Source organism: Trichomycterus rosablanca, chromosome 12 (assembly GCF_030014385.1).
Source record: "Trichomycterus rosablanca isolate fTriRos1 chromosome 12, fTriRos1.hap1, whole genome shotgun sequence".
NCBI lineage: Eukaryota > Metazoa > Chordata > Actinopteri > Siluriformes > Trichomycteridae > Trichomycterus > Trichomycterus rosablanca.
This window is the reverse complement of record NC_085999.1, coordinates 10,256,996-10,279,943: the sequence shown is the minus strand read 5'-3', so window position 1 is coordinate 10,279,943 and position 22,948 is coordinate 10,256,996. Positions and strand designations below refer to the sequence as shown.

Below are 22,948 nucleotides of genomic sequence, written 5' to 3'. Positions count from 1 at the left end.
TATGACAGCCTTTCCTTCAGTGAACTCCTCATGCTTTCATGGATGCACCCACTATTAGAAGTGGACACTAGTACATTAAGTAAATGATTGTTTACAGTACATGCTCTCAGAGTCTTGTGGAGATGCTATCACAGCCTCTCCTTAACTAGAAATGGACACTAGTACATCAAGTATGACACAAACAGTTCTGGATTTTATGCATACTGCATTGTACTGTAGGGCACCTTGTGATGTAATGAGAACTTAGAATTAAATACATGGGTTAACAGAAGTCAGCAAAGCAATGCTGTGGAAAAAAGCCTAAAAGACGAAAACCAATGCAGCAGGACAAACCAAAAACCGTCCTGATGTATATGATTGTTTAAAACTCAAACTCAAACTCAAAAGAAGCTTTATTGGCATGACAAATAAGGACATTCGTATTGCCAAAGCAAGTTACAGAGAAATATTAAAAATAAAAATAAGAAAGAACAAATATATACAGAACAGTTACATGTGCAAAAATATAAAATAGAATAAAATATTAATAAAAACAGTGCAAAATAATAACAATAAAAATTATAATATTTACATTAATGAGGTAGAAAAATCAGTTTGTGTGTGTGTGAGTGTGTGTGTGTGTGTGTGTGTGTATGAGACATGGTCACCCACTGTCCCTCACCTGGTGGCAGGTGTAAGTATAGAGTGCTGCTAGTGTGCAGCTCTCTCTGTGCTCCCCCAGTAGGTGGGGCAGTTTGTCAGGGTCTGGGAGGGAGGTGAAGTTGGGGATGATGTTATTAAATTTAGGGAAGAATTGGGAGTGGACTTTGTGGTACTTGGTGCACTGGGTGAGGAAGTGCAGCAGTACATTTTACATTGTTTACAGTACACGCTATCAGAGTCTTGTGGAGATGCTATCACAGTTTCCTTCAGCGAACTAGAAATGGACACTAGTGCATTAAGTACGACACAGTTCTGTAGTTGATGCATACTGCACTGTACTGCTGGAGTGTAGGGCACCTTGTAATGTAATGAGAACGTGATGTATAATGCATGAGTGGGCGGGGCTTGTGGCGGGTGAAAGGTGAAACTGAGCAGCGCGCTCGCTCGGTTTGGCGCCAGCGTTTTCGCGGGACTGCTGGAGGAGCACAGAGCAACTTTTAGTTCCTGACGGTGAAACGTTGATTTCTGTAACGATACTGATTTTATTTGACATTTGAACGCGTCTCGTCCATGCTGACGCTCTCTTGTGTCCCTATAATCGCGGTGAGGTGAGAATACAGGACATGTTTTTCCTGCGTGCTGTGTGTATGTCGGTATGTGTGTGTACGGTGTGGTGTAGCAGGGGCTGGGTGAGTTAGCTAGCCTGCACGCGTATAACGTGAAAAACTTCACTAACGGCGCTTAATACACGAACACGAGTCCGTAAACATTCATCTTTACCTCAGTCGCTCCAGCTACATCACTGACCAGACGAAGGTTTATTGTATTATACAAGCGAGTCGCTGTGGACTGCCTGGCCCAGTGTATGCAAATGCTTTAGTTGGAACGTAGTCATTGTTTTCACGAGGTGTCCAGATTAGCCTGATAGCAAACAATCATTTAAACTGTGCTTTTATAAAGATCTTACTGCATTAGTGATAAAGGGATTATACACTGACCAGGCTAAACGTGTTAGTTTTCAAGGATTTGCCCAAATCACTCGGCTAACCAGCTAGTTAGCAGGGAGGATGTGTGGAAGCTAAGCTAGATGCCACCCTGCTAGAGTTTCATTTTACGCCAACATTTATTAAATTCTTATTATTTTAATCCATATATTTTCACACGACAAGGTGGGATCTTATTTATCCCATTGACACATGCACGTTTTAATCGTTAGTGTCTCCTGTTAGCTGGGATGCACCAGTTATTAAAGGGTTTAAATGCTGCCAGTCTGTAAAGACAATTTGCTTTAAAACATTACAATAACCCCATTCTTTTTGGGATCCTGAAACCTAAAAATATCTGTAATATTTACTTTCCACCCAACACATTATAAGTGAAGTTTAAAAACCAGATTTTGATTTGACACCCTTCAATCCAGTAATTTAATTTGCACGTTGGTTATACATGACCAAATAACATATTACACTGTGGATCATTGTTTTTGCGTTTTTACCCAATTTCCCTCCCAATTTTAGTCGTATCCAATTACCCGATTTCATTATGCATCCTCTCTACCAATGCTGATCTCCACTGCTGATTGAGGAGAGCGAGACCGACACGTGTGCAGTAGCCGACTGCATCTTTTCACCTGCACGAGGCGAGTTCAAATGCGGATCAGCTTCGTATGGCGAGCCACACCCTGATCAACGCATGTGCAGGCGCCATCAGTCAGCCAGCAAAGGTTGTAATTGCATCAGTTATGAGGTCCCGGCTCCCACCCTGCTCAGCCATAAACAACAAGCCAATTGCTGTTCATGTAGCCGCCTAGCCCGGTCGGATGGCAGAGCTGAGTTTCAGCTTTGGTGTGCTAGCATGTTTCTAGTTTTGAAATTGAAAATATTTTCATTTTAAAGATTTATAATAAAATGATTTATTACTAATAACATATACAAAGAAATTCTTGACCTCCATGGGAAATGACATTGATGTGCTTTATTGTTGGCATGTGTTTGTGAATAGGTTAGCTTTTCCCCACTTCATTTGGAAAGCTCATGTCTCCAACCACATACAATGAACTAAATTGTATGTGAATCAGTAATGCCACCAGAAGTGGAGTCATAATTGTCCGAGTAGCTTTAGTGCTTTAGTGTGTGGTTTGCAAAACAGCACAATATGATAAGTGGTCGACTTCTACATAGGCCCCAAACACGGGACACGTTATGTTAATCTTATAAATATGTGTATAAAAGTATTTTAACCTTTTACTGTTTATGTTCTGTAAGTCTACACTTATTGTTTTTTTAGCAGTAAAAACAAACATAAGTGAATTTACTTGTGCCAGTGTAGTAACAGCTAGCATTAACTATAGCAATCAAATATTTTTAAGGGATCTCTAGGGTCTTTCCATTCCTTAATTTAAGTGTTGAGTCAGCCTATCAAGTATGTCTGTAGATGCCTGACCGGTTGATAGCACCGCTGGGATTTGAACCCTAGCTGGGCTAGTGTAATTTACCTCTGCAACACCAGAGTTCCAGTTAATCAGTAACAGTTAAACCATGTTAGAAAATTGTAAGTTCACTTTAAATGCAACTAAAATATTTAAATAAGTAAAGAACATATTGGATCATGATGTTAATAGATAGTCAGTATCAAGATTATTCTGGCATAATACGCAGACATACAAGCTGGTGATGGCTTGTGATAATTAATTAAGGTTGTGGAACTAAGAAACTGACACTTTTTTTTTTGATCCAGTAGGACGTGAGGATGATGGCCACTGTCCCGTTGTCCAGCTCCAGCCTCCTTCCTCTCCTTGGGACATTAGAAGATGTTGCAGCTGGAGTGTCAGAGCAGACTGATGCCTACCTCACTATAGCCAAGTAAGTGAATTTGTCTCACACACCATTGATCATGTGGTTGAGGGCATTACCTTGCAAATGTCAATTTTGAGCACAGGCTGTAAGTCACCTTTAAATTAAAGCATATATATATATATATATATTTAAAAATCAGCTCTAAACCATGCAATAAAAACATGAATCTGTGATTTGTGAAATTCTTTCTAACAAAAGTACAAAGACTTAATAATTGCTCCTAAGTGTGAGGAAATGATTGGGTTGTTTCCCTGCTATGAATTAATGTAATGCTCAGGATGTACTACTTTAGGCCAGTGTTTCCTGGTGGAGTTTTTAATTTTATGAATTTAATAAATCTTCAACAAAGTTAAAGATGGAACAGTACTCAAACTCTTCATTAATATAAAACTGAAAGCAGACAAGTGAAGACAGACAAAACAAAAACTGAACAAGTAAGACTGGTCTGATTATTTAAAAAATGTAATGATCCTGCCTTGAATGTAATGTGTTGACATGGTGTTAAACCAGTAATTATAAAACGGATAGTTCCGGTCCTAAAATCTGATTGGCTGAGCCGCGTTCGAAGCCGTTGTAAAATCCCCGATAAACGCACACCTAGGACCACCTCACATCATTCCATATTAATACACCACTGAATACAAAAGTTAATGTTATTTTCGCCCTCATGTTGCCTAGCAACACTGTTAATCGAACTTTTTTGCGTCGCGGAAGAATGCTTTATTGTAAGTTTATACACAATAAATACATTTATGAATTAAACATTGTTGTATTTATTATATTTTATGTTGACCGCCGTTTTATAAAAGCATTAAGCCACTCGAGACCGTGCGTTACTCCGCTTCGCGTCGTGCCAAAAACGTCATCCCCGTGCTAAAATCACAGTAATGCACGGCCTCTCGTGGCTTATTGCTTTAATAAACACCTTTAATAGACTATTGTAAAATATTCTTTGTTTGTTCTTTTTGCATACTTATGCATTAGAAATAAGCAACAAACTTTGTAGAGGATTGTGATGCAAAGCCCTTTTTTAACTGTCTATACTTACTGCTGATAACCATACAGCAGAATATTACTAATTTAATCGATGTTTATTGTTTTTAGTCGCCTCAGCGGAGAAGATGGACGACAGTTCTTTCCTATAATTGTAAAGCACTTTTCACGTCTAGGTCAAGCTTTCCAGGTGAGATTGCAGAACCTTTTATTTAGTTTGATAGCTTGTTCACAATGGTGTTGCTGGTCTGTTTGTTTGGAGTATTGCTCTGTATTTAAATGCTTGTAACTTTCTAAGCAAAGATGTTCAACTGTCTTTACATTCAGTCACTGACTACTTTATAAGACGCAATGTGTGAGTACGTAACTGCTAACTGTGGCCCTGCTAACTGTAACCCTTGCACCCCACCCCCTATCAATCAGTGAAAGTGAAATTGTGTAGGATCACAACTGATCAGATACTGTTTGGGTGTGGACCATCTGTAGCCCTTGAACTCGTTTTTACATTTTTGTTATAGGTTAAGTGTAGGCTGATGGGTATTTATCCATTCAAGTGTAAAAAAAACTTTAACGTAAATTTTTTTTAAATTTACTGTGTATGTACAAGATTGGGGAAAGTTGTCAGTGAGTGTATGCCTCATTGTCTACATTTTCAGACCCACATATCCAGTGAGAATGAGGAGCTGAGGCAGGCTGCACTTCAGGCCCTGGGTTTCTGTGTGTTCAACACTAATATTGTGTCAAGCATCCCAGGTAAACTATACGACACGGCTACAAATCCCAAATACTAAAAGTAGTGTTTGTTTTGTTTATTTAGCTGCTGTTTTTATCTTTTACAGCAACGTTTGCAGAGGAGATTCTGTTGGCACTTTGTGCTCTGGTTTTAAAGTCCACAGACAAGAACACATGCACTCGAGCATTATGGGTTATTTCAAAGCAAAACTTCCCTGCAGATGTGATTTCCAAGAAGGTCAGTAAACTGCACATGTGCTATATGACCAAACATTGGGAATACACAACCAAATCCAACGTCATAGGTTTCGGTATAGAGTTTTGGCAAGCAGCAAAAGTACAATGTCATGCTATGCTGTAATGTTAAGATCGCCTCTCACTGGAAAGTACAGATCCAACCCTAACTGTATTAACTGGTTGGAAGGGTGGCATTTTAATTAGGACTGACGTATCAATCACAATGTTCCATTACTATATGGCCATGTTTGTTGTAAGTTTTTTGTAAGGTTTTTTAATCTTTTTAGACACCAGAAATACTCAAGACCCTCGAGGCCATGCAGACAAAAGACATGCAGTCAGTCTTGATGGATCACGAGTCGCTAAATGTTGTGATAAAGTAAATATCATTTTCTCATGTTTTTCAAGTGTTAATCTTTTGTGGCCTAAAGAATTACAGTAAGGTGATATTATTAAAATGACTTTTTATTAACAGTTAATCATTGCAAATTGCAGGCTATTGGAGCAGGCTCCTTCTCAGATGGGGGAAGGAGCAGTGTGCTGGGCTAAACTGGTCATCCCTCTGGTGGTTCACTCGGCCTCGAAGGTGCGTTTGCGTGCAGCTGCAGCACTGGAGATGGGAATGCCTCTTCTTCTAGAAGAACAGCAGGAGGTGGCGGCTATAGTGGAACCCATGATGTCTGTCGTAAGTAGCTTCATTCAAATGAGCAGACTTGGCAAAACTTTCACTTGCCTGACATTTTAATAAGTGAATAAAGCTGTCAAAATGGATATTTTCTACACCGTATAATAGTTTGTGGACACCTGATTGTGAGCTTCTTGATGTCCCATTCCAAGACCATTAGCGTCAATGGGAAGTTGCCCGTCATTCTTCTGAAAGAGGTTTCCACAAGATTTTAGTGTTTAGTGTTTGGAAATTTGTGGCCATTGAGTCAAATGAGCATTTGTCAGACGCTGAAGGTGAACTAAACACCCTGGCTTTGATGTGTTAGTCCACCCTTCACTCCAAGCCTGAGAAACCATTTTTATGGATTTTTTTCGAGGTTGATGGATCTTGCTTTATGCACAGAGCACAGTCATGCTGGAAGAGGAAAGGGCTTTTTGCAAACTGACACAGTTTAAAGCTCAATTTGTTTAAAAAATTTGATCGTAGTGATTTTCACAGTTAATTAATATTAAGTGAGGTGATGACAAATGCAGAAATTAAACATGAAAAAAGCTTTTTCATTTTTGTGTAATGTTATTTTTAGAAACTTATCCCAGAGATGCAGAAACTGTTTTCGGCCAAGAATGAGAGCAATGTGCTGAAGCTCTGGCCTTTATTTGTGAAGCTTTTGGGAAAGGTAAGATGCTTGCATTTATCATGCTATTTATTATAACAGACTTTGTTAACACTATATGTAGGAATAGTTGTTTATCAGTGCCAATGACTTTTTTTGCCTTTGTCTGTGTTCAGTTACTTCACAAAGGGGGTGCCTTCATAAACTCCTTGCTTTATTTAGAAGAGCTCGGCTTTCGCAGCTCATCTCCTGCTATAAAGAAAATTGCTTTTATTGCCTGGAAGAGCCTTATCGACAACTTTGCTCTTAACCCAGGTGAGTAAGCACCTAGAGTAGTCTTGAATTCTGTGCTTTTATTGGTTTATGGAGCTTCTGTTGAACTTTAATTATATCTTGTAACACTGGACTCAAATTTCATTTCCAGACATCCTGTGTAACAGCAAGAGGCTGAAACTGCTTATGCAGCCCCTCAGCTCCATCCTTGTGAGGACTGAAGCCTTGTTACTTACCAAAGTAGAGGTCTGGTGGTATTTGGCAGTCAAATTGGGGCCCAGCCTTGCTACTAATTTTGACCAGGTAAACAAATCTAAATGCCATTATTAGTGATAATACATTAACTCCTGTAGTGATTGTTCAGTAATGGGCAAGGTGGTGCAAGCAGTGTTTTTGGTTTCTAAAAGTCCTTTTCACTTGGTGCTTGTTTTGTTTAAAATATGTTGATTGATTTTTTTATATGTATAGTTTCACTGTAAAAATTAACTAATTAACCAACATGCATTTTAATGACCTGTTTACCCCTTCACCCCTAGTACAATACCATTTCTTAAAATGGCCAATTTATATTAGGCTGTTTATTCTTTTTAATAATTGGATGGTCTAGGGACAGATGGAACGTCTTTGTTTCATACATACATTTACATGGGGGGCAGTACAATAAAACTTTTATACAATGTGCTGGAGCCGGGAAGGTTATGGCTGCATGCTAGAGCCAGGATTCTAACCCCCAGCCTTTCGGTTGGTAGTCCAAAGCTCTACCCACTAGACTACAAATATCCCATATTTTTGTAAAATTCCATCATTTGTAAAAAAAAAAAAAAAAAAAAAAAAAGGTTTTTTTTTGTTTTTTTTTTACAAACATTATTATTATTCTTGTTATTTAACAAAACACATTGTTTTAGCATAGCTCACAGCTCTTGGGTGTAACGCAAATATTGCCTGTGATTAGAACTTGATTGATTAGTCAAATATTTAGACAAGCCAACTGAAATTTTGACTTAAAATATGCATGTGTCCATGTTTAATTTGGTTCTTAACTGGCTAATAAACAAAACCATGTGATTTGTTTTTTTTTTTATTTTTTTTTTTATTTTATTTTTTAAAAAGGTTGGCATACCACTGCTGCAGAGCACACTTTCTTCAGATGCTTCACAGATGCCTCCAGCTACGCCTGCTAGAAACACAAGCCAGACCAATGGCATTGGACTGGCTACTCCTAAACCAGGTACAAGAATCTTAGTTGTTGGGTTTTCTCCTAAAAATAACTTGGTTTTTCTTGGTAACCAACACCCACTCTTAACTTTGCTACGTGTATTGTAGGTGTTTCCGCATGTAGCAGTCCAGGTTCTACCTCTCGTCTGAGCCTCAATAGCAGCGTGAGTGTCCCACAGTCCTACTCCTCCATTCAGCTGCTGGGGCTGGAGATGCTACTGCACTACTTTTTGGGTTTACAGGCCTGTCCTACTGCTGCCAAAAGCAAACTGCAGCTCAGTCTTGGTAAGCTCTTTTTTTATTTTTTATTTTTATTTTTTATTTTTATTTTTATTTATTTTTTCTCTTCCTTCTCTTTTTTCTCTGTGTAGTTCACTTATTGTGGGTTTATTTAAGCCAAATGTTTAAGTTTGGGTATTAAGGATAAGCACTTTTTTCTTCCTTTCTTTTTTTTTAAGCATTTCTTTTTTTTTTTTTTTTTTTTTTTTTTTTTTTTTTTTTTTTTCAATATGTATTAAAATACTATTTTAATATTTTACTCTTTCAGAGCCTTTGACACACAACCTCTTGAGCAACAGCCCTTTCTTCAGCAAGCACTCTGCCGTTTTTATTTCTGCTGTTAGAGACGGCTTTATTGCTGTGGGCAAAGATGCTCCAGGTACATGTCGTTTACAACATGTCATGCTAGTTGGCTTTTTTGATCATTTTAAGGTTTTGGTTTGCCTGTAGATAATATGCCCATGTGTCAGTTTTAAAGAACCAGGTTGCTTCCCTTACATCTAGTGATTCCTAAAGGTTTTCCCTCTCTTTGTATATAATAATATTTTTAAGCCTCACGTCTTTTGCTTCTAAACTTTACTGGAATTTATTTTAAACATTATAATCCATATTAACCTGCAACTTCTTACTGAACAAAATGAAGTGACTATTAACCGTTACAGTGGAATTATTAGATGTGACTTGCATTCTTAAGATTTTGCTGTGTAACTCTTAAAGCTTGTACATCTTATGCTAGCAGTGCCAAGTATCATGGCTCATTGCTAGACCCCCAGCCCTCTCTGCAATAGCTCCACACCCACCACTTGGGGAACAATAGAAACTCCATCATTATTATTATATTTTTTTTTTAAGCTTTCTTTGCATTTTTTTTACTGTGCAAGTAAATGCACTTAATGGTGGCGCTTACATTCCTAGTCCATGCACATTAGCTTGTCCAGCGTTGCATAACAGGACCACATTGCTTTTATTATTTTGCTATCATATTAGAGGTTTCCCAGTGCTGCTTCTTGTTAAGCAGGAATGTCTCCTCCAGAAAAAATGATCAATCTAAATAATGCCAATCTGACTGTTTTGAAATACAATCTAAGAATTTACAATAGTGCCATTGTTCTGCTGCCAAATCTCATACATGGACAGTGTAAATAGACAGATCCAACAGCTCCTAGTGAGATTTATTTCTACCATTTGGCTTGATATAAACTACGCGAAAGCAAAACTTTATTTTCAGTACGTGCATGTGTTTATCTGCCTAATGAGGTTGCTGGAGCTGCACTTTTCTAGTTGATTAAAATGAAAGAATATAGAGACAAAAATTAAAAGTTCATTATTAAAGAGGATCAGGAATATGGGAAATCATAATACTGATAAAGATTCAAGCCAAGTATCAGTCCTGATATGTTTCAATCTCATATTGATCGAATCACTGAAACTCTGTCAGATCTATGTGTTCTCATGAATTCTAAATTACCTATTATTCTTTTGTTGATTATTGTTTTTTCCTTTTAGAAGCACTTCTTAATCTTATTTGGAGCAGTCTGGTTAACCATGTCAGTATAGCGATAGAGGCTGGTAAGTGTTTTTTTTGTAGATGTATTTTGGCTTTAAATTTTTCATAAATGCTCAGCTATGCTTAGCATGTCTCATTTTAATCCAAATTTGTATCTGTTATGGGTTTGTTTATATTTTACAGCTGGCAATAAGAAGGAAAGACAGGGTTCTGAGGTTTTAACTCTCCTGCTGCAGGCCTTCCAATCCATTTTGTCTTCTGAAGCCCTGCCAGCCCCACGAGCTCTGGTAAATCATCTCAGTTCACAAACATCTACACTTGCCTGGACAAGATGTCTTTTGTGCTGATATCTAATGGCTTACAGAGCTTTGATTATGTGTAGTGGTACATGTTTACTATTCGCTTAATTTGAAGAGCTTTGTCTCCTATACTAAACATGACAGTTCTAAATTTAATTCAATCATCTTTGTTTTGCAGGTTTTGCTGGAAACTACTGTTAAGGGAATACCTCAAAAGGTGCTGGGTTCTGCAGCTTATCAAGTGGCCAACATGGATGTCTTAAATGTGAGTTTGTGAAAGCCGGGGAGGGGGGTCTTTTGTAGCAAGCTGTTGATTTAATAATTTTAGTTGTCATAAAAGTAAGAATTATGTTACTTTTGCTGTATTTTTTTTTTTACATTTATCCTTTTTTGTCACAGGGTACTCCAGCCCTTTTTCTAATACTCCTCTTCTACAACAACAGTCTCCTCTCAGTGTTTGTCAGTGATGAGAGGTGAGTCTTTCATGGAATGGTTGCTCTTGGTTAATGCTTTAGAATTTAAACTGTGATGAGCCAGAATGTAGACTGCCCATTTTTTTTTTAAACAGTGACATTTTTAAACAGCAAAATCAGTGTCTCCATTAGAGAGCACTTTGTAAAAATGAATAATTATCAAAACACCTTCTCAAAGCAGTCATTTTTTAAAGAAAATATTGACTTCATGGTTCAAGTCAGATCAGTTGAATCTTGTTGAACTACAAGAGGCAGTGCAACAGATATAATGTAAAAAAAAAAAAATCCTCCCGTTTAAGTTTCATCCACCTTTAAAATTCACAATTTTGAGCTTATTACATCCAATATTGAATCAATACAAAGCTAAGAACTTTTAGAAATGTAGCTAGAAACATATTTTTTAGTAGTCTCTTAAATTTATTGGACTATGCTTGTAGCTGGTGTCTTAGCAGTTAAGGTACTGGACTTCATCAAGAGGTTGCTGGTTCCAGCTTTGCCACTGCCAACCCTTGAGCAAGGGTCTTAATCCTTGATTTCTTGGATTGTATACAATTACAATTGTAATGCCATGAACATATTAATAATGCTAATCCAGATGTCAGTGTTATATTTTAAATGATTTGTTGGGGGTTACTTTTGACATTTCAGCTATATAGAATATTTCTCTTATATTTGCTTGGTAAAAGTATTCACTGCATTTTCTTGTTTTTCTGTTTGCTATCTTGTAGATTTTTCCTGTGCCTGGAGACCCTTGTCTGTTGTGGTCTCAGTGGCCCCACGTCGCCTCTGGCTTTTGGAGAAGCAGTTTTGGGAGCAGTTAGTCGCAGTGTTGAGTCTGTGCAAAACAAGGAGCATTTGTGGAGAATGTGGAGTGTAGTTGTGCAGCCTCTGACTGACACCATTACACAGGTTTGTTTACTAAGCATTGTAGCGATCGTTTGTGTGGGTGTGTGTCCATCCCCAAAAACAAACAAAACTGGAAAATAACATTTAAACATTTGGTTATGGTTATGTACCCAGTGGCCATGAAATACCTGTTTAACCATTGAACATCGAGGTGTTTTTGAACCAGATTGTCAATTATACTTCATGTGCTTCACCACACCATAAGAAAATCAAAATAATCCATTTTGTATTGATTAAAGTCTAATGCTCACCACCTACTTTACTTTATGTAATAACTCCATGGTCTCAACTAATAGAATACCTTTTGGGGAGGGGGGCTAGTCATGTTTAGATGTATGAATGCATCAGTGGTACAGCATGGCTGTGTTTGAAATAGCCTACTACATACTAATGTACTGATGGAGCCCCAAATCAGTATGCAGTATACAGTATGTAACAAATTATTTTTTCAGTATGCAGTATTTGCTGACTGCAGTACTTAGTCGACGATTTCTAATGCGGCCCATGTTTCACCTTAGACTTGCATTCTTTAAGCTGCATTGATTCACTGTGGTTGTTTCTACATGATTCATTTATATTTTCTGTCACCTTGTTCCTCATCATATTGTGAATTTTGACGCACAGCTTTTAGTTTAGGCTTTGGCTCAAGTTTAAAGGGGGGAAAATGTCTTATGATGTTTGCTTCCTCGATCAGAGATCCTTTCAACTCTTATCTGCCATATTACTGGGAATTCTACTGGTTAAATGTGCACATGTAAAAGATGAATAAACACATAAACACATGCTACATGTGACTTTCATTTCCTCTTGTAGACAAATGAGGTGAATCAGGGAGATGCCCTGGAGCATAACTTCAGTGCAATTCACAGTGCCTTGATGTTCCCCATTACTCACCTTCTGTCTGGTTCTGGTTTTCCTCAGGTCAGTGACCAGCTCTATTTCTTACTCAAAATGTGTACAAACAAGGTAATGATTGTATACTAAGGTTTTTTTTTGTTTGTTTTTTGTTTTACAATAGATGACACAAAAGTCCATGTTAAGTTCTTGGTCTCGACTCTACAAAGCTTTTGCTCGCTGCTCAGCTTTGGTGGCAACAGCAGACGAGAATGTCTGCTGCGAAGAGTTGTGTTCCAAGATTTCTGCTGCACTAGATAATCAAGCCCTAAAGGTAAAAACATGCAACCTGATGTGTTAATTGTGTTTTTCAATTTTCTGAAGTGTTTTTTCCCTTTTTAACCATATTTCTCTCTATTCAGAGTTTGTCTACACTTGATGCAATAGCCAATATCTTGCTGTCCATTATCGAGAGCGTCGATTTCACTCCATTTACTCCTCAGTTTCAGCAGAAAATGAAATGTAAGACACATACTGGTTCATTTTTAAATTGGCTTTGTTAATGACTTGGATTAACATTGAGCTTTTTCTTCCGTAGCCCCACACACACCACTGGGCTGGGTTCGGAAAAGGAGTAAAGCTTTGGGCAATCTCTCAAGCTTCCATGTGCTTTTGGTGCAGTCTTTAGAAGCCTTCTTAACTTTGGTCCCTTCAGAAGAGAACAGTACAGTCTTAAGTGGCGTTGGTACTATGCTCATCTCTTCATTGTCTACTATTTTTACCAACCTTGCATTACCCACGGTCATCCAAGCGTCCTTGGGTTCACTCACCAAACCTCTAGCACAACTTTATGGACAAGCAGGGTATGTTTATTTTTTATTTTTTATTTATTTATTTATTTATTTTTTATTCAGTAATCAGTTTTAGAAATTCCAAGCTGAACGTGTTTTTGTGTTTTATCCCATGTAGATCAGAAACTGAGCAGTCAAAATCTATCACTATGCTTGGATCCAAGGTAAATTTGTTTCTGTGCTCTGTTAAGTGCCGACATTCTTTTTAAAGTGAGTGTATTTTACTAATCTGTTTTTATTACTTAATTCCAGTTGGAGAAGTTGGTGGGAGATTTGCTTGGCTCCCTGCAGACGCGCTCTGCACTGCAGTATGATGATGAGCTACTGGAAGTTCTGTCTCCTTTGCTTTGTGTTTTCTTACCACACAAAAGCAAGCAGATCCGCACAGTTGTCACTCAGTTCTGGAATGCCACTTTTGGAAATGCCCTTGTACTCACTTACCCAGAGATGATCAGGTATGTTAAGTGATTTATTTTCAGTAACCACTTTTTCCTGGTACTGCTTGCAGTACGTTCAGAGCATCCAGGTTCCCAATCCATCATCGAGCAATGCATTCATTTACTTACTCACTACATCTAAAGGCCAGTTAAGGGTGATCTGCTAAAAAGTGATTTTAATTGCAATTAGTAAATACTTTTAACTATTACTGTTAACTATTATATTTGCCTGTTTTTACATATTGGTGCTTATTTGCTTTAATTTTTTTTCTCTTTTTTAATTTTCTTTTCTAGGCCTGTTTTAAGCCAAGCAAAAATGAAAGCTCCCCTAATTTTACCTGGATTTCAAGCCGTTGAAACATCAGAGGATTTTAGTGGACAATGCTCAGTAAGTTCTTTATTTAAAATGTAGCAGCCTTTTTTGGTTGGTGTCCTTCATTGTCCATTTTTGCTTAAACATAGAAGCTTGAAAAAAAAAATTACATGTCATTCAAGTATTTAGATTATGCTTTACATTTAATTAAAGGGCAGTTAAGGGGCAGTTGTAGCCTAGTGGTTAAGATATTGGTCTAGTAATAAGAAGGTTGCCGGTTCAAGCCTCACCACTGCTAGGTTGCCACTGTTGGGCCCATGAGCAAGGCCCTTAACCCACGATTGCTTCGATTGCATACCATCACAACTGTAAGTCGCTTTGGATAAAAGTATCTGCTAAATGCTGAAAATGTAAAGAATAAAATGTTTTAGCTCTTTTAGCTTAAGTCTTTTACCAAAATGTCAAGGTGTTCACAATTTTGACTTCTGTGCTTTTCTCTAGGTCCATTAATTTGCTGACTTAATGTACTGTTCTAACCAGAATGCACTCTTGTAATGCTTCAAGGCTTTTCAGAACTACATTGACTATTGTAAAATGTTATAGTGGACAGTTAATTTTAGTTTTAATTTTGTGTTTGTTTTAAACAGAATGAGTGTTCACAAATTGACATTCAAATCAGTGGGATAAAGGTGACCTCAGTGGGGAAAAGGGAATCTTTGCTTAGAGCAGCAGAACTGAAGGAAAGGAACAGTGGAACTACCAGCAAGCCTGTGTCTGTGAGTGGCCAAAATAATAATTCACAACTTTGGAATGGTAACAGTTGTACCGTATCATTTTTGCCGATTTTTTTTAAACTTTTTTTTTTTAGGTGAAATTAGACTTTGGATCTCCCAAGCCTCCACAAAAAGAAGTCCTTGAGGAGGAAGCATCAGTAGATTTTGTGTTTATCCCCCCTGAGGCAAAGGAGAGAGTACTGACTGAGCATCAGAAAGAGGTTAAAAGAACAAAAAGGTAATTAAATTACCATACACAATATTAACAACCAAGCATCATGATTTTTATTACTGTAATCAAAAACCATATAAATGTGTCTAACATGTTGATTTCCTCTTTAAAACGATTACTCATTAACTTTGATGTAACTATGAGAGGATCCATCAGGGCCCTTTACTTTTATAGTACTTTTGTAGTATATATCTGGGTTACTTAGTTTTGAGGGTTAATAATCTGAAATTGGTTATTTAGCATATTCTAGCAAACGCACATACAGCAACCTCCATTGTATAGTAATAACCTGCAACTGCTGCATCTCTTGGATGGGAGTTTTATTTAATCTTTATTTCAGTCAATACAATTATTTATTGTGTAATTTTTTTTCTAGGGTTGATATTCCTGCCATGTACAATAACCTTGATGCCTCCTTGGATACCACAGCCTTTTCACAGTACTCACAGAGCCAAGAGGAATCAATGTATGTCAAGTTTTTGACATTAATTCAATTATCATTAGATCGTTGTCTTTTAGTGCTGAGCTGTTTACAAGAATGTGTTTCCATTTAGGGATAAATTACCAACACATGAGCCAGCTGAAACCAAAGAAGAGGATAAGCCTGAATCAATGGTAAGTACTTATGACTAACTTAATGTGGCTGGATCACTGTAATTTATGCAAGAGCGACTAAATCAAAAGCTGATTTTCTTTACCTGCCTGTAGGACATAACAAATGAACAATCACCTGTAGTTGATGCTGAAAAGGTGCAAGATGATGACGACTCAGAAACGGCTGCAAAAGAAAAAGAAATGGAAACGTCTAACAAAACTACTGAGGTGCCATCATCTGCAGACATCACAATGGCAGATGCCGATGATCATCAAGATTCACACCACAAAGAGAGCCAAAGCCCAAATGTTTCGGGTTCGTCTGACGTGATATCTGGCACGCCACCAAAATCTGCCAGCCGACGTCAGTCCTTCATCACGCTGGAGAAATATGTTGAGGGTCAGCACACCAGTTCTCCAGACGTTACAAAGTTTACTGGCCCACTCACCAGGACCTCTGGTCCAGACTCTCCAAAGCCACAAGATGAAGTAAATTCTGCTTCAAATGATTTAAATTTGCAGCCAGAATCTGATAATGAATCTACTGTCAAGGTTACTCAGCTGTCTACGAATGAGAATGAAGACAAAAGTTCAGAAAAAGATCAGAAGGTAAAATTACTGACCAAATGCCCTAGTGAAGGCACAGATGAGGATGAGGTGATTCCAGACACTCAGACCCAAGTTCTTAACTGTGAAGTTGATGCTGAAAACCAGCCCAGTGAGGGTGTGGAAACTGAAATGACATCCTCTCAAGATGATTCAGAGATTTTAGCTGCTTCCCAGGTGGAGGAAGTCTCAAATGAGGTTGAGCCACGGAGGTCAGGTAGGCGCAGAAGTAGACCTCTCCGACCAGGAGAGAGTCCAGAGGATCAGGATTCAAAAAACAAACTCGAGAAAAAGTCTAATGATGCACAAAAGTCAACATCGCCCAAGCAAACAGACATTGTTTTGCCTGGAAGGGGGGGCAGGAGAAGTAAAGTCCCTGAAGAAACTGGGGGTAAGAGTGGCAAATTGCAGGGCATTGAAAATAAAGATGATTCCAGCCAGAGTGATTTACAAGCGTCACCTGTGGCAACAAACACAAGTTTATTACAGGGAAGACGCAAACGCAAGAGCAAAGACTCTAGCCAGACTGAGCTTTCAGTTGATAACCAGTGTCTGTTAAGTCAAACAGATGATGAAAGTCAGACACCTCTTAGTCAGCCAGACAGTCAGTCAAAACGTAAATTGAGAACTAGAATATCCAGTGCAGGTGCTGACGTTTCAGGAAAAAATGATCAGGGCTCCAAAGGTGATTCCCCAACTGGTGTATCCGAGAACAAACATATGGACACTAATATATCTGATGTAGTTACCAAGTCAATTGGCAGACCAAAAAAAGCTCGGAGGTCTGAATCAGCTGATATGCAAAACATCAGCGAAACAAATGAAGAAGCAAATGATACAAGCAAGTCTGATTCTCAGACATTATTGGCAATAAAAAAGCGAGGCAGACCGAAAAAGGTTTTGGACAAGACAAACACTGATGGAGATCCTAATCTATTAAATTCTGAAAGCTCCCAGACTAATGAGATTAGTGAGGAAAAAGACAATTCTCAAGCAATGGAAAAATATAATACTCGCAGATCATCTCAAGGCTTGTTGGATTCTGCTGGGAACACTGAGTCTGATGCCTCCGATTCCAAAGATAGGTTGAAAAAAGTCAACGTGCATACGTTTTCTGAAGATGCAGAGCTTCACAAAAGTGCTGACAAGGAAGAAGTTCCAATGGAAATGTCTGAGAAAGAGTCAGAAGGCTGCATAAATGTTGGCTCACCACACAAAGATGAAGTAAAGGATAAAGAGGAACTTCCAATAGCTAAAGACCCGAATGATCACACTGTCCCTGATGAAAAATCAGCTATTGAGCAACATGAGAGAAAATCAGAGATGGAAATAGATGCCACTAAGGCAGAGTTGGTTGACGCTGGTCTGGATGAGAAAGTAGTTGAGGATGGAGCAGTGGGATCATCACCTAACTCGATGCTTCTAGAAAAAAATGAAATGAAGACTCCAGCATTGTTCAAATGTCCGCATACAAAAAAACGTGGCCGGAGACGGTCCTGTAAATGTTTTATACGCAGTGGCGATACATTGTCGGTCCAGAACCTGAAGAACGCTGGACAGGACCTGAATGAAGGCGAGCTTTCTCCTAAATCCAACAACTTGCCACTTGAATCGGAGCAAAATGGCCCCAAAGTACCTTCTGAAGATTCGGTTGCTGATAATGTACTTTGCTCTTCAGTGTTGCCCAATTTGACAGAAATAGAAATGCCCACTACAATCACAGTAGAAGCTCTGAAAGAGTGTTCAGCTATGGCAGATGAGAACCAAAATGCGAATGTAAATGACATGGTTAAGGATCAGCAAAAGGACCAAGATGCTGCGACTTTACAAAGCACATGTGAAGAGCAACCTCAAGCTTTAGTCCCAACAGATGCTTCCTCCAAAAATGACCAACCTGTGGAGGAGGAGCTGGTAGCTCAAGAACAATCTGAATCCCATGTTGATCAGAACAAAGAACTTGACGTTTCTACTGTAAATGAAGAACGGGTTGAAAAGGAGCATCCTGTGGAAGAGGTTGGTGGTGATGCTGCTACCCCTCTCCCAGAGGAAAGTGAATTGGACAACGACCCTGTTGTAGATGGTGATGGGGAAAATACACAGATAGACCACAAAGATCAACCTGAGGCAGATCAACATAGTGAAGCACCTTTACCACCACAGACTGCTTTATCAGAAGCATGCCTAGACTCCCCACCCAAGCAGAAGCTGTCAGATGCTCTGTTTGGAAACTCAGATGTGAAGCAGAGTCCCAGTAATAGTGTAACTCGTGGTGTGTGGTCTCCAGCAGCTTCTCCATCTACAAGCATACTCAAGAAAGGACAAAAGAGGCAATTTGAAGATGACTCTCCATCATCTCTCGTCAAGGTAATATTTTAGATAATGTTTTCAAAACAAGTTGTACCTCCTCCCCCCTCAGCTTAATATAACCATTCAGCTGTTTAATAGTCTCAAGTCTCCATTGTTTTATATTGCACTTTATAATGGTTCACACACTTAATTGGAAACGTCTGCAGACAGTCTAGACTGGCACCTGCACTATTACTATGAAATCATGTGGGACACCCTGGATCTACTTCTCAGTTCTTATGTACTGTAGATGTTAAAATCCCTAAATGTCTTGTTAATTGTGGAAACTATTGTGGAAAAACTGAGCGAATATTTTAAAAATACAAGAACAAAGTGGCAAACTTCAACTCATTATTGCACGTAAACAACTAAGCCTTTGGTTTATGCTCATCTTATATTTAACTTTTTCCAGTGTTCCTGGTCTAAATTAGAAATTTATGTTTATTTACAAAAATCTGTCAATGCAAAACAAATAAATATCTTGTTAGCACAATTTTCCATTAAACATCTGTATTAAACAGTTCACAAACCACTGCTCTCGTTTTATTCGCATGTTAATACAGTCCCAACTTTTTCTAAACTGCCTTTTTGTATCATAAAAGAGGAACTGTTACTATTCTGACCACTGAAGTAACTTTGTTTAATCTCTGCATTTTCTGAACAGAATTATGTAAGAGATTAAGTGCTTGTAGCCTGATTTGTAAGTTGTCCTGAATGATGCTGTTTAAAATAATGACCTTTGTCCTTTTTCACAGTCTCGCAGAGTGTCTTTTGCAAACCCAATATATCAGCAAGAACTGGCCGATGACATTGACCGTCGCAGTCCAGTAATAAGGACCAGCTCTCCAAAATCAAAGATTGTTGGGCAGCCAATGGTATTGCATAGAACTGGATTACATTTAGACAGATTTAGAAATTTGTAATTGCATTGTTTAACTATATTCAATTGTGTTTCAGTATATCACAACACCTACTAAAGGCCTTCTGACTCTCAGTCCCCGCAACCTTCACAGCCCTGGTTACAAAAGTTCAAAGAAATGCCTGGTATGTTTCATCTGGTTTTTCTTAACATATTACATACTACTGAACATACAAAATGTCCAGTTTCATGTACAAGACTGAAAGCGAGGAACACTGACACACAGCTGTAAATTCTCAGTCAACAGGATCATCAGTGAGTGTGTTACCATATTCATATCATGGCAGATGCAAATATTTATATTTTCATATCAGATCTTATTTTAAACATCTGCATTCTCATAGCTGTGTGATATTACAGCAGTTATAGTTTTTAGAGTTATCTGTTGCTCCATTTAGTCTGCTGTTTGTTGCTGTGCAGCAAATTACTTTACATTTTTTTTTAATTTAATTACACACTTACTTAACTTGGATTCATTAGTCTATATAAGGTAAAATGATTAAGCAATCAAGTGACGCAGTGGTCTATTACTCTAGCCCACCACCACTGGGATCTGGGTTCGAATCTCAGCTGTGCTATCAGCCGACCAGCCGTCATATATGATACATAGGTGATTGGCTGTGTTCGGGTGGGGGGTGGACAATGGATGGATTATGCTGCCTGTTCATGAGTCATTATGACTCATTTTTGTATGCATTTTCTTTCCCACCTTACTAAAATCCTTGACATTTTGTGTATTTACCACCAGAGTAATCCATTATTTTTGCTTAATAATAAATATTTTGTTCCATTTATATAGAACTTTCCTATAGCTTTATAAGTGTCCAATTGTAGACTTGATGTACACCTGACAGCCAGTCAGAATTCAGTATTTATTTATTCTTTGTTTTTGCAACAGATCTCAGAAATGAGTCAGGAGCCCCAGCCGATCCCAAAGGACTGTGTTTATCCAGCCCTTGTCGGCTGTTCTACTCCTGTGGAGGCTGTTCTCCCACAGATTTCCTCCACTATGTGGTAAGCTGTCTAGTAAGCTGGTATAAATAAGTGAAAATTATTTTCTTCAGTTAGGACATTGGTGTTTGACTACAGTAACCATGCCAACTGGCCCTTGTGTTTCTCATTATGGTTGTCCATGTTTTCTACTATGCTTATAAAAACTTCTTTTTTTACTCTTCAGGCCTCGAGGCTTTGGCCAGCTTGTTCGTGCCAGGAACATCAAAACAGTTGGAGATCTAAGTGCTCTCACCGCTACTGACATCAAGTCGCTCCCTATTCGCTCTCCTAAGTTGTCAAATCTCAAGAAAGCACTGAGAACCTATCATGAGCAGCAGGTACTTTTTAAACAATCAGTTACTTAACTGCCAGCATTATTTTTCCAGCTTATACTGATAATTGATTTGTTTACTTAGCGGAAAGGGCGGCCTGATGATTTAAAAAGCTTTGATGAAATGGAAAAAATAACTTCTGAACCTGAGGAGACGGCTGCAGTATTAAATGAAGAGGAGGACAAGATGTCAGGAGAAGGACAAGGTACATTTAACACTGGGCGCAACCCATTTTATTGTTGTTGCCTTTTTGATTTATTTCTTTTCCAAGGTCACAAACTAATTTGCCAGGTAAAAAGTTTGTTATACTGATAAACTGCTAATATTTCTGTGGTTTTAAGAATTTAATTTAGCTTTTTGGGAAGTGGAGATTTTATTGGCTATCCTGAGCTTACATTATGCACTGATTATGACATTTGCATGGTACATACCTATGCATCCTTACTTTTAAAGCCAACTTTGTCTCAGCTTTGTGATCCCATGTAGTGCTTTTAGAGAATCATATCGGTTCTTGAGTCTCAAACTGGAGGATGCAACTCCTAAAGTATACATTTATTAAAGATTTGGGAAGCACCCATTATTTATTTTTTGCTACATAATGCAGAAAGTCACTAGAACAGAGCCTTGGGTCCAGTCATGGTCAGAGTATGAATACTAGATGCTGACTTTAGTCCTTTCTGTTTTTCAGAGGTCATCTCTTCGGACATGGCATCACGTTTGGAACAGAAAGCAGAATCATCAATGTCTGTGGAGCAGAAAGCAGATGAATCAGTACCTATGGAGCTTTTATCAGATGTGGCTGCTCTAGGAGGTCGAGTAACACATGAGGAGCTGAGCCGCTGTACACCAAAGGAACTGGGTCTGATGCATGAACACCTCAGCAGCATGATGAGAACTATCGTGGATCATCTTCAGTCACGTTTGGTCAGAAATCTTGAGGACAGTTTGTCGTGACTCATGATCCTGAGCTTTCTTCATGGGACATATTCAGTGACTTGTTTTTAACAAGACGTTAGCAGTGGACTGCTGGGTTTTAACCGATATTTTAAAGGAATTGTGGATCTGTTTGAAATTTTGCAAATACTTTCATTGATCCTAACAGCCTGTACCATATTTGTGTCTCAGAGTGTAATACAGCATGATAGTATTACTTTTGAAGCATGCAGACCAAGATGCAAATGGCACTTTTAGTTTTAAAACCTTGTTTTGTTTAAATAAAGAAATGTAGAGTTCAATTTGTTGTTTTACTGTTTACCTAATATTTACTGTCATGGGTCTTGCAGCGCCAGGTGTGATCTTGTTACAGGGAACGTGTATTTGGAGCTAATTTGTTTCCATCCAAAATAATCCTCATTTCTACCTTCAAGTTTAATTCTTTTTTTATTTTTATTTTTTTTATTTGACAGGGTGCTCAGGTGGCTTATTGGTAAATTGCGTTAACCCACTACGACTGGAATCCAGGATTTAAATTCCCAGCGGTGCTCTCGGCCGGTCGGGTGTTTGCATACAGACATGATTGTTTTTGTCTGAGGGATGGTGGGTTGATGCCCTGCGATGGATTGGCCTCCTGTGCGGCGTGTGTTACTGCATTATGCCCAATGCTTCTGGGAAAGCTGGACACTCTGATCTTAACCAGGAAAAACTGATAAAGACCATACTGCCAGTAATTATTATTTTTCTTCCCCAGATTGGCAGCAGCATGTGGACAACCTGGTGTCTGTGTGTCTTATTTGAGGAGTTGATGGCACCAGGATGCACTGTGAACACGGGCAGCGTGATGCTCTGGGAGTGTTCTGCTGGTGAACCTTGTGTCCTGGCATTCATGCGGATGGTACTCTTGACAAGTGTTTTTAGCAGTATAATGTGCCCACAATGTTGAGGAATGATTTGAGAGATTAATTTGTAAACATTACCTGGCTTTAAATAGTGAATTGCTTAAATGAGGCCACTAAAATATATATATGGAATCAACTATATGTTTAATAAAACTACCACAAAAGGTCACTTGTTCTTAGTGGTTGCTACAT

The 22,948-nt window shown here is 38.4% G+C and overlaps 1 protein-coding gene across 1 annotated transcript; it reads left to right on the top strand.

The window, feature by feature from the left end:
• Positions 1–1,158: 1,158 nt before the first annotated feature.
• On the top strand, positions 1,159–22,156 carry rif1 (replication timing regulatory factor 1). Its single transcript, XM_063005914.1, has 36 exons — positions 1,159–1,250; positions 3,379–3,503; positions 4,602–4,680; positions 5,147–5,243; positions 5,330–5,460; positions 5,747–5,838; positions 5,955–6,144; positions 6,710–6,802; positions 6,916–7,054; positions 7,164–7,315; positions 8,123–8,240; positions 8,336–8,512; positions 8,775–8,885; positions 10,013–10,075; positions 10,197–10,300; positions 10,491–10,577; positions 10,712–10,785; positions 11,514–11,694; positions 12,505–12,612; positions 12,710–12,859; positions 12,948–13,047; positions 13,124–13,388; positions 13,495–13,540; positions 13,629–13,831; positions 14,108–14,201; positions 14,774–14,902; positions 14,995–15,137; positions 15,508–15,597; positions 15,686–15,746; positions 15,840–18,695; positions 19,433–19,552; positions 19,635–19,721; positions 20,495–20,610; positions 20,774–20,927; positions 21,006–21,126; positions 21,610–22,156. Exons 2-36 carry the CDS (start codon positions 3,391–3,393, stop codon positions 21,873–21,875), a joined length of 7,110 nt encoding a protein of 2,369 aa, XP_062861984.1. The 5' UTR covers positions 1,159–1,250; positions 3,379–3,390; the 3' UTR covers positions 21,876–22,156.
• Positions 22,157–22,948: the final 792 nt, after the last annotated feature.